This window comes from Ambystoma mexicanum, chromosome 6q, assembly GCF_040938575.1.
Source record: "Ambystoma mexicanum isolate Mex_15411 chromosome 6q, UKY_AmexF1_1, whole genome shotgun sequence".
NCBI classification, from domain to species: domain Eukaryota; kingdom Metazoa; phylum Chordata; class Amphibia; order Caudata; family Ambystomatidae; genus Ambystoma; species Ambystoma mexicanum.
The window spans coordinates 7,663,560-7,675,639 of record NC_090937.1 but is presented as its reverse complement, the minus strand read 5'-3'; the positions used below and the strand labels follow the sequence as shown (position 1 = coordinate 7,675,639).

General features: G+C 46.0%; 1 protein-coding gene across 1 annotated transcript in view; it reads left to right on the top strand.

Moving 5' to 3' along the window:
- LOC138515709 (stimulated by retinoic acid gene 6 protein-like) overlaps window positions 1-12,080 on the top strand; it is an 859,180-nt gene that overhangs the window by 575,044 nt on the left and 272,056 nt on the right. The window contains exon 12 of the mRNA XM_069630368.1: window positions 6,056-6,137. Within this exon, the coding sequence (XP_069486469.1) occupies window positions 6,056-6,137 (82 nt within the window). The remainder of the gene's footprint in view (window positions 1-6,055; window positions 6,138-12,080) is intronic.

Sequence of the window (12,080 nt, the reverse complement as noted above, 5' to 3'; positions counted from 1 at the left end):
CTCCTCTCTCAAACCTCGCCGAAAAAGCGTCTTCTGTGTTACTTCTGGCCATTGAGAATCCACCGCCAATTGACGGAACCGACCAATGTAAGAGATCAGATCACTTGAACCCTGCTTTAAATCCATCAATTGGTTTTGTGCTGTGGCGGCCAAGTTAGGTGACTGGAATACCTCCAAAAACGCTTTCTCGAAGGCGGCAAAATCACCCAGTATTGGACTGTTTGCTGACACCAAAGGAGCTGCCCATGCAAGCGCATTTCCAGTTAGATTCCCTAGAATATACCCAATCTTCGCCTTCTCGTCGGTGAAATGGGAAGCCCGGAACAAAAAATGGATCTTGCAATGGTTACAAAATTCGGCCACTCTTCTAGAATCCCCCTCGAACTTCATGGGTGTCGTCTGTGCCATGGCAGAATCAGCCTGGGTTGTGGTGCTAATCCTATGCACCACCATCTGACGTAGAGTCTCGTTTTCTAGACGAAGTGCTGTCATTTCAGCCCTTAAAGACCTGATTTCGTCCCTCAGATCAGAGGTTTCCTCCATCTCTGGGTCAGAATCGGAGGTTAGGCGTCTCAATCTGTCAAGATGTGCGTCCCTAGGGCGCTGCGTACCTGTGTTTCCTGTAGGCTTGCGTGCCGGGGTCGCCAGGACGTTGCTTGTAGAACGAAAGATGAGAGGGTAACGCCAGGAACCGGCCCAGGTCCCGTCCTGATTGCAGGATTGAAAATGGGTCCGATTCCTGACGCCACGGGTGAACACTTCCCTGGATTTACGTGGCGCCAGAACAGTGCAAGCACTGAACAGGGAAGGCCGGTAGATGAAGACTGCGAGGCTTGAGTGCGTTGCTGTGATTCTGCAGAATCCTTCTTGAAGATGTTGAGAGGAGCCGGCCGGGGCTGTAGTATGGCAGAAAAGGCAGACGGCAAGTAGGACCGAACAAAGGCACCGAGGCACTGGCACCCAGCACAAGGCAGAGGAGTATACAGGAAAGGAAGGTGGTCAGGCAGGAGAGGGAAGGGAGGTAAGGAGGAATGATGAAGGGACCGGGAGAACTAGGCCAGGACCGGACAATACCCAACCCAAGAGAGCAGACCCCCAACCAAGGAACCTAACCACCAGGGTAAGGGAAGGCTGGTCAAACTGGAAGGAAACAAGGGAGGCAAGCGAGGGGACCAAGGAAGCACAAGAATTTCCAGAAGCGAGCGGGAGGTCAGGACCAAACCGCGTTGAGACGCGGCGAGTTCAGATCCGGAAGCCCCTTTATAGTGATTCGGCACGGAAGCGAGGCTTGACCCGCAATCCGAATCGGCGCATGCGCGGAATCACGGTATTCGCGGGAACGAGGCTTGAACCACAAGCCCGTTCCCTGCCGCTTCCGCGTATGCACGCATGCACCCCAACTCGCCCGTGACCAAGGCGAAACCGCGGGTACAGCCGCCAGGCATCACCCCGCCCACGAGGACACGGCCGATCCCGATCCCGGGTGAGTGTCCTAACACAAACTCTCTAGCTATTAATATCACATATCAAACCTGCTTAGCATGGACATGGACGACTATTCTGATTTATTGCACAATCCCACCCCCTCCACACATCCCCTCTCCCTCCCATCCCCTATCCCAACCTGCAAAATCAGCTCATTGGCCCAGAATTACCTCCACGTCCCTCTTCCTTGTCCTAGTGCTTACGTATGAGGCTCTTTGCCTCATAGGTAAGTACTGGGATGAGGGAGAGTGGGACTGGGAGTTATGAAGATTACAGGTAGCTAAGTCAGGTATTAACTTCATGTACCTCTACCTCATCCCAGTACTTGTGTATGAGACATACTGCCTCATACACAAGTACTGGGATGAGGAAGAATAGGGCTAGGAGTAATGAAGATTACCAATAAGTAATCAAGGCATTAAACACAAGTAGTGGTGCAACACCATTGAGCTGACTGGGCTGGAGCACTCCACCCCCCCTAAAATTGTGGACTATGTTGACTTGACCTGGATGACCTGTAGAGCTGTTGCCGGACAGAAAAGGACGCAGATGTTAAACAGCACCTTGGTTTCACTGTTAACAAGGGCCCGGCCCAGCATTTACTAATGTACAGCATTTCTCTGTTATTACCTGCATTCAAATGCCAATTTTTTTAAGCAATTGAAATTGTGATGTGGGTTTAGTACTTGCATGCCAGGGGAGTGATTGGAAGGGTAGAGCGGGAACAGGAGACCAGTTATTCTCACAGCAGTCCATAAGTGGGTGCTTTCAGACTTAAAGGAGAGAGTTAACTGCTTATAACATTGAAGCGGCACTAGAATAGTCTCACTAAAATGCGTAAAGAAGTTAGATGCCCCCACACAAATAAGTTTGTTCCTCCCACCACACATGAAGTTAGTGCCTCTCCCAACATTTGATGGGTTAGCCCCCCTGAAATGTAGGATTTGTTGCACCCCTGAACACAAGCACACACACCATTCACCATATATACACATGCACACCCAGCCATCCATACATTTAAATGTGCACTCTTTCACCATACAGGCACACCCAGGGAGCCACCCATACATTTCAGTGTGCACCCTTGCACCATACAGGTACACCCAGGCAGCCACCGGTACATTTAAGTGTGCATCCTTTCACCGTACACGCACACCCAGCCACCCATACATTTGTGTGAACCCTATCACCATACACTCACACAGGCAGCTACCTATACATTTAAGTGTGCATCCTTTCACCATACACGCACATGTGCATACCCAGCCACCCATATATTTGTGTGCACTCTTTCACCATATACTCGCACGCGCACACGTCATGGGGTTGAGGGGAGCCATAATACTTCAAAAATACATTGGGCCTCATTACATGTTTGCCGGTCAGGTAAGCTACCGGCACCGTTGTTACCAGACCGGCAAACGACGAGGACTGCTCGCGGGTGCCTTTTCACCCACCAGGTCTGTGCATCCAGCTTCGGCTTCCCCATTCCCATGGGAAAGGGGAAGAATATTTTCCGGCGACCGGGAATGGGCAATTACCAGGTCCGCCGGGGTTGTAATACCCCGGTAATTGCCCATTCCCGGGTGCCATTAAAAAAAAACGACTCCGGCGGCAGCCGTGCCGGTTTTACCGGCATGGCTACCAACAGAGTCATAATGAGGCCCATTGTTTCTTTTTTTTAAGTCACTCTGACTTCATAAATAAATTGCTTCCTTTAAGGACTGAACCATAATGGAAATAATGTCTTTATGAAGGCAGAGTGACTTCAAAAATAAACTATTTTAGAAATCATAGGGTTTCCCCCACCCCATGACATGGAGGCCTCCAGCCTGGGGTCTTCATGTCATGGGATGGGGTAGCCCCCAGACTTCAAAAAGAAAGTTTCTTTTTTCATTCACTCTACCTTCATAAAGAAATTATTTCTGCTACAGAAATAATTTCTTTATAAATGCAGAGTGAATTCAAGAAACATTAAAAAAATAAAATGGAAAACATTTTCTTTTCTTTTTTTTTTTTTACTTCAAGTGGGTCCCCCTCCCAGGACATGTGGTCGTGGAGCCCCCCGCACAGCAGGGGCTGCGGGGGCCCCTGTTACGCCAGTGCTCCCACCCACGTTAGTGGGAGGGAACTGACGCCACAGGGATAGAGGATAGTCGCCGGCACACTTTGGTGTGTGCCACCGGAAAGGTAAGTGTGGGGGAAGTGGTAGGCGGATGCAGGATGCCGGGAAAGTGATCTATAGGATCACTGCACAGCGCATTTTTGGTTATTTTCAGATTCGCAATTTCGCACTGTGTAGTAATCACGTAGATCCAGACTACATTTATATGTGTTTTTTTGTATTTATTTATTGGGTATTTATAATACGCCTATGCAGCAAAAGGTGTTTCAAGGCGCAGCAAGACAAAAGCCCCTCCTTTTGGGAGTACAGAAACAAGAAGTGCAGGGGAGGTGAGGAGGGGGGAAAGTGCTGGTCCGACTGGAATGTGCTAATGCTAAGGAGGGAAAGGAAGTGCAGGTAGGAATGGAGAGTGCACAAGCGCTGGGAGGTGGAGAGGAATGGGGGTAGGATGGCCCCATGGGCTAGGCGAGTGCTAAGGGGAGGCCAGGTGGACAAGTGGCAGGGGAATGCAGAGAGTGAGGAAAGAAGGTCCACATGCTAAGTGTGAGGACGGCACTGGGTGGGTTCAATAGGGGTGCAGGCCGAGCCAGGCTAGTGCAGGGGGAGGGAGCCCAGTATGGCAAGTGCAGGTTAGGGGGGGTCAGGGGAGACCAAAGTGTTGGAGAAGACTGGGGGAGGAGGGCCTGGTCCCTGTATGAATCAGACAGGCCAGGCAGCCGGTTAATGCGGCAGAGGAGGACTTTAGCAGAGGAGGGAAGAGGGAAGAAGGAAGGAAGAAGAGAAAAGGCAGGTTTTAAGAAGCTTCTGGAACTTAAGGAGATCTGGCTCAAGTCTGAGAGGGACAGGGATGCCATTCCAGAGGGAGGCTCCTGCAGAAGAAAGGGATCTACGCCCCACTCTCTGCTTCAAAAAGCTTCTGATCTGCAGAGAGCTGGAGCTGGAAGACCGAAGGGCTATAGCAGGGAGGTATTTAGGGAGAGAGAGTTGCGTGTAGCGAGGTCTCAGTCCCCAGGAAGCCTTGTGGATGATGCAGAGGGTCTTGAAATTGATCCTCTAAGCAACCCGGGAACCAGTGGAGAGATTATAGGGCTGGAGAGATGGGGTCCCTGGACTTGAGGCCAAGGATAAGTCTTGCAGTTCTATTCTGCATTAATATCCAGAATAGAACAGCCTCTTTCTAAATCTACCTGCCTCTACTCTCAGCCCTCTGCAACTAATCCAGAACAGGACTGCGAGACTTGTCCTTGGCCTCAAGCCCTGGGATCGTATCTCTCCAGCTCTGAAATCTCTCCATTGGCTCCCAGTGGATGCAAGGATTAAATTCAAAACCCTCTGCATTGTCCACAAGGCTTTCTGGGGCCTGGGTCCAAATTACCTTCAGCTATCCCTCCACAAATACCTCCCCTCGTGAGCTCTTCACTCCTCTACCTCTAACTCCCTCAGGGTCAGTCGTTTTTCAAAGAAACGAGCAGGGGGTAGATCTCTGTCCTCGGCTGGGGCCTCCCTCTGGAATAGCCTCCTTGCCACTCTAAAATATGAGGAGAACCATCTCTGGTTCCGGAAGCACCTCAAGACCTTCTTCTTTTCTTCTGCCTTTGCTCCCCCTCTCCCCTGCTGATCTGTTCTCTTGGCACCATGCACCTTGCCACCCTCTGTCCTCCGGGCCCAGATACCTGCTCACCCCGCCACCCTCCTGCACTGCCTCTGGGCCACCCCTTTCACTGGGGTCTGTATCTGTACCCATATAGCCACCCCCTTTTTTCTTCCTGCACTTATCAGACCTACGCTGCCTGCTGCCTTAAACCTAGCACTTGCAAATTGCTGGCTGCACTACCACTGTTTGTTGTCTTTAATATTTATTTATTGTTATTTATCTGTTTCTCCTCTGCTTTACACTTTCCACTTCTCCCCCTTTCCATGGACTTTTCCCCTGCCCCTCTCCCATGCACTTGAGAGTTCGCAATGTCACTGGGCCTAGTAAGTTCGCTGTTTTGTTCTCCCCTGTTCCCTCCCTTGCCTTGTCGCGCTCTGAAATATTTGTGTAAAATATCAATATATGATATATTGTTCTTTATTTTAAAGTGATTTTAATAGAAATAGAAATAGTTTATTTCATTTTTTAATCTTTATCCCAAAATGTTTTGATACATATTTTGTCTTTAGATGTCACTAAATAGTTCTCTGCTCTGCCTACTATTTAGAGGGTTCTGCCTTATCTGCTTAGTTGTGTTGTCTATGGGAATCATTTCCGCAAAGTAGATGTGATAAGTTGCACATGTTTAAATAGCAGGTGCACTTATGTTGTTGCAAACGTATTTGGGGATGGCCTGTGTCTCAAACTCCACATAATTAGCATGACTAACATGTGATGTACAGCACCCAGAGAAAGCTCTACATTTTGATTGCTATCAGGTGCAAAATAATTAATATTTGTTTTTATTTTAGGAAACATATGAAGCGCCTCTGGTCTGGGATCAAAACGTTCCTTCCTGAAAGATATCACAATTTTGGATCTGATCAGAGTGTGGTAAGCAATCAATTGACTAACCACTACTCTTTATTTTTATGCTACCATGTATGTGAACTGTATGTTTGTCATTGCCTTATTAAATCAATGTTTGCAAAGGTGGCTTAAAAATCACCCTGGAAACCACACTCACAGACTCGATTCTTGCTTTGATACTGCATGACCGATAAAGAGAGCCCTGGGTTGCTCCTCAGCTGAGTTCACTCAAATAAGAACATTCCTATTCTAACTTTTCAAAGATAAAAAAGCAAGCAAATAAAATATGCATTATTTTATTCGAGCCATCATGAGGGCAGCTACAACATCCTATGCCCAGACAGTGTTATATCCCCTACTGCTGTCATATGGCAGGTGCTACCCTAAATGGCCATATTCAGCCACCAAAGGGCGTGATATATTATATGTTGCTATGCCTATGTATAAGCCCATAAGCTAATAGGATATGCTTTATTTTATTGCAGCCATCGAATAGACAGCTACAACCTCATATACCCAGACACAGTGTTACATGCCCAAGTACTTTTGTCATACGACAGGTGCTGCCCCAAATGCCCAGCTTCGGCCACCATCGGGCCAGATATATATTGATATATGAGCCCACATCCTACTGCATTGAGTGGGGTAGCTTGGTGCTGCATGGTCTGCAGGCACAATTCAAATCTAAATCCAGGATATGTTACTTGCTAATGTAATACAAAACATCTTTGTTCTGGCTGCCATTTAAGTACGCTGCCCTGAACCTGAGTTCATTGGATACCATGCTAAAAACTCGTTTTAAACAGGTGTATATGCCCACCTAGAGCAGATACTGACCCCATGGAAGGCAAGGGCATTGCTAGATCGGTGGAATGTGGTCTTTTTCAGAGAATAAATGGCCAGGTTTCAATGCTGGAAAATGGACCAAGTGTGTACCTATGCACCTTTGTAAGAACTAAAGGACAAATGTGTGTGCAAGACCTCTGTGGATGAAATGGGCACATCTGCAGATCCGGCGGCAGAACTCAAGGCACATTTTTGCATTCCTTGCCAATTTTAGAATGCTAATGTTGGTTTTAAATGTTGTCAGGTCATGGTTTTGATTTTATAGCATGAATATCCTGAATGTCCAAGGAGCATTGTTTTTGTTTTTGTTTATGTTTGTTAATTTGTAACGCGCTCCCAGGGCCCAAATGCGAAACAAGGAAGTCGTGCCTGTGATGCTGACATGCCTCAAGGATCAGCTGGGGGCCATGTTGTTATGGGCATCAAGTGAGGTGGGCAGAGAGATAGAGGGCAACCGAGGTGCCACCCCATAAAGAACGGAGGAAGCAGGTGAAAGAGGAGCTGAAGGTCTGTCGACCACTGGAGCACCTGGTTGCACAGTGAGTTGCGGACACATGTAAACGGAGTGGCGCAGTAAGGGTGAGCACGTTGACAGGGGTCACCAGAGGGGCATGGAGGGGAGAGTGATGGGTCATCACACCAGATTTGTTATGGGGAAGCCGAAATGTTGAACGGGCAGGAAGATAACCAGAATCAAAGAAAATAATGCACCAGAGAGGAATCAGAGTCAGGACAAGAGGGCATTTAACATGTTTAGTTTATGGAACCAGTTTGGTTTAGAATCTGTTTTCAGAGGGCCAGTCTATGAAATGTTAAATTACCCTGAAAAGTCAGTAGCAGGCAATGAGACTGTCAGAAGCCATTTTTATGGGACTGCGTTTATTGGTGATCTCGAGGCGTTTCTTGATTCCTGTACAGTGCAGTATACTGTTCAGCAACCTTTAAATGGCTTTGATTGGATGAAGTGGATTTTTTTTTATAGAAAATGTAACTAGTCCTACCTTAGCCTGGGTTATGCCATTTGTTACGGCACATAGTGTAATTCTAAATACTTATGCTACTTTTGTGGCAACTCAACACCAGATGTGTGGGTGATCGGATTAAAATTGCCACCCAAGGAGGCGTTATGTGACTTATAGAAAGGTACAATGGATGGTCTTTCTTATATAATGAAGTTTAAGCAATGAGACCCGTTGGTTGGGGAGGACACAATATGTGCTATATAGGATTAAATTAGGGATGAGTCCAGCAGAATGTCTCACACCTTGCAGGTGTTGAGGAGTTGGTCATGCAGATTAACGTCTTGCTCCATGCATGTAGAAAGAGGAAGACAGTTGAAGTTCCGTTTTTAGAAGCATAAATTTACTTTATGGCGGATTTTAAGAAGAGAAGTGATGACGGGTACATTCTGAAGCCAGCTAGGACGTCTGCACTCGGGGAGATCGACCATGCAGCCTGGTACTGCACAAGGTCCTTTCTCTATTGAGGAGAAGAACTGACATTGGTAGATAGGGGATTTGTTGCGGGAAGAAGGGGCAACCGGTCAGGATTGCAGTTCACATCCCATTTGGATCATGTGAAATGAGAATACCCATCCCAGTTGAAGAAGAACTTGATGGCTAGATCTGTCTCCTTTACTTAGTTGGGTAATTCATGCAGTCTTAATAGGCTTTTGGGTTCTCTTCTTTTCATCATGTTAACCGTTTTGTTATCATTTTTGTGGAAAGAAAGTGGAGGTACCAACTATGTTGGATTTCAATACCCCAGCAATGTACATGGATCCGACTTGGGCAACATTTCAAGAACCTCTGTGGCCAGAATGTGCCTATTGGTCATGAAGAAAGTTTGGTTGGTGTATAAAAATAATTATGTCCAATCTCAACCTATGAGGATATCAGTTTAGTGTTTTGTTTTGAGGATGTGAATTCTCGATTGCTATCGCAAAAATGAAAGCAAAGCCTGAGGGCTGGATAATTTATGGAAGATTGAACTTTACGGGTCGTTTTCTTCACTGAATATTGCTACATTATGAATATAGAAATGGTTTTACAAATTAGTTGTCAAGGAGCAGAGATAGTACCAACTTTTAGTAAAAAAGACAGAGGGGGACCCTCAAATTTTAGACCTATCTCCTTAAACGATGCACTTGCCAAGGTTCACTTGAAAGTATTATTATCCCGTCTGTAGACATGGTGTACTGAAAACAATTTAATTCCCCAGTTAAAAGTGGGTTTCATAAAAGCACCAATTCAGTAGAGCAGGTTTTCAGACTGTCCATTCTAATTCAAAAGTTTGTCATTTTCGGGATCTTTGATCCAGCAAAGAAAACCGACAAAAAACCAGCAAAGAAACCCACCAAACATACTCAAAAGCAAACGGGGTCACAAGCATTCCTCCGAAACCTGTCAATACCAAAGCTGGTCCCAGAAAAAACATCTAAAAACTCAATCACAGAAAAAACACCCAAAAATCAAACAAAGAAAACCACAATGAAACATCCGGATCCATCAGCACAAAACCTAAACAAAAAAACAGTACCTGTGACTGCGCCAACACACAAGGACCAAAGTCAGATGATCTACTCAACCTAATGACCCATGAGGACTCACCTACACAAGAAAAAACGAAAACGAAAAGACAATTAAGTGACTCAAGTCTAATAGTCATCGACGAATACCAACCAAATCACTCTGTCAGCTACACAATCTCGTGTGAAGAAATTCCAGACAGATCGATGACCAATCTAATCGACGCTCCAAGTAAACAGTCAACCTATGATGAAATCTCCTCAACCTCACTTCTCAACGAAACAAGCAGTAGAACCGCACCAGCTACTCCCCAACTCATCCAACACAAGAAAACTTCAGATCACTACACCTGAGAGAACGCACAGATCTGTCTGAACCAATATTCATGAACCCATTTCAGTCAACAGAGTGCCACATGGTGCAAATAGAAAACATCCTTACTAGGCTTACCAAGCTGGTCCTAAACAGAGCGAACATCCTAATTCTCTTTCAAGCAATCCCAAACCTCATCCAAGTTCTTTCGAGAGACATTGACCTAGTCATCTTTGTAGACGAAAACTCAAATGACAAAATATTGCTAAAACTGCACAACAAAACAACTATAGACCAAATCTTAACATCAAGAGACGCGCTACACAAGCTGGGTTTCAGCTGCATGCCTGACATCAAAGCGAAATATGAAGAAATCACCAGAAAGGAAAACTCTAGAAATACCTGCACGTAAAATCACAGTCAAGAACATCCGAGAAATCAGTCAAAAGAGGTACATAACTACTTAAACAACCTTCCAACTGTGTCTGACTACCCTAGGAAGACCGCGGGCCACAACTCCAAAACCTAACATAATGACGCCACCATCAACAACGGCGATCGCCATGTAAGACGACAGCATACCCCAGAAGACAGTATACATAACCAAGATGAAACAAGGATGAGCTACAACAACGATCAACCGATCAGACGTCAGTATGCATCGGAAGACAGTATAAACGACTCAGACACCACAGAGCTGAGCAACATCTCATAACCATCAACCGACACATCAAACAGTTGGACCCTGTGCTCATGGAATACATGGGGAAACTCCCACTTGTTTAATGACCCATCTTCCGAATTCGACTCATATCAGATCATTTGTTTCCAAGAAACCTGGCTATCCAATACCCCATGCTGTGACAGCTTTCTAGCCTTCCTCAACCCAGCCCCGACAAGAACCAAAGGAAGACCCTCATCAGGTCTACTAACGTTAATCAAGATCGACCCTGCATGGTCAATACTCCACACAACAAACATCAATCCGTGGATACAAAACACAGTCATAAAAATAACGACAAAGGAAGGCCTAGATCCTGCTACATCGATACCAAAGCATGAAAAAAAATTGCAATCATGAATCTGTACTGGAATCCAGCGGCAATCAACAATGAAGCGTTTTTGGACGGTGTCTTTCTAACAGTTGACAACCTCATTCTCAAACATACAAGAATCGAATTCATATTATGTGGAGACTTAAACCTACACCTATGGCAAAAAGATGGACATCCAAACCCTAACGAAAAACTAACAATCCGTGCAAAAAAATGGATCAAAGAAACCAACATCCGTAACCTACTACCTATTGATTATCCCAAAGACGAAACAGGCAAGCCCCTTCCCACCTGGTCCCAAGGCAAATCCTCTGCCATAATTGATTATATTTATTTCTCCAAAGAACTAAGAGCTGCAGTAGAAACAACAAGCATAATTGCAACAACCAAGAGCGACCATAACCAACTTGTCGTACATGGACAAGACATACCGCGCCAACCTCAGCCCAATCGTCCTACCCCGCTAGAAGTCTGTACAGCTGGGAAAAAACTTTGCATAACCCAACAAGCGACTAATTCACTCACAAGACAATGTATGCAAACTACTCTCCCTGACGACCAGAAACTAAACTATCAATGGCTACTTCAACCTCACTACAAACCAGTCAAACAGCAAACCTTACAGACTCACCGACACTCCTACAACAAGGAGCTTGCCAAAAGGAAAAGGGCACTGAGAAACACAGTGCGGCAACTGACGAAAAAAAAAGACAAGGAATCATTCGCCAAAATAAAAGCGGTTAAACAAACCTACAAAAACTGGATCAAAACACACAACATGATGCTAATAAAAGCAGACGCAGAAGCAATCTTAGAAACTTATAAAACACACAATCTCCGAGTCCTATGGAATCTTCTGAACAACAACGCAGCACATCAACAAAAACTTAAGGACACATGACTGAACATCGATGGATTGAACACTACACAAAAGTATACAAAGCACGGCCATCAGAAATTGGAAAAAATTCACAAAGATAGAACATAAAGTGGACAGTAAGCTGCGGCTATCAAGAAATCTTTGAGATGGGGGCGCTGTTGCGCTCATAGAAGATGGCCGCCTGATGCTCCGCTCTGCTTCGTGAGGCACCTTCCCTTCAGAATCCTTCCTTGTTGCCTGTGTAACACGAACACTCGACCACTTCTTCAGGCTGCTGGAGGGGCCGTGCGCCTGCTGCTCGAGCGCCGCCCTCTAAATCGCCCCTGCTGCGGTGCTGCGGCCCGCT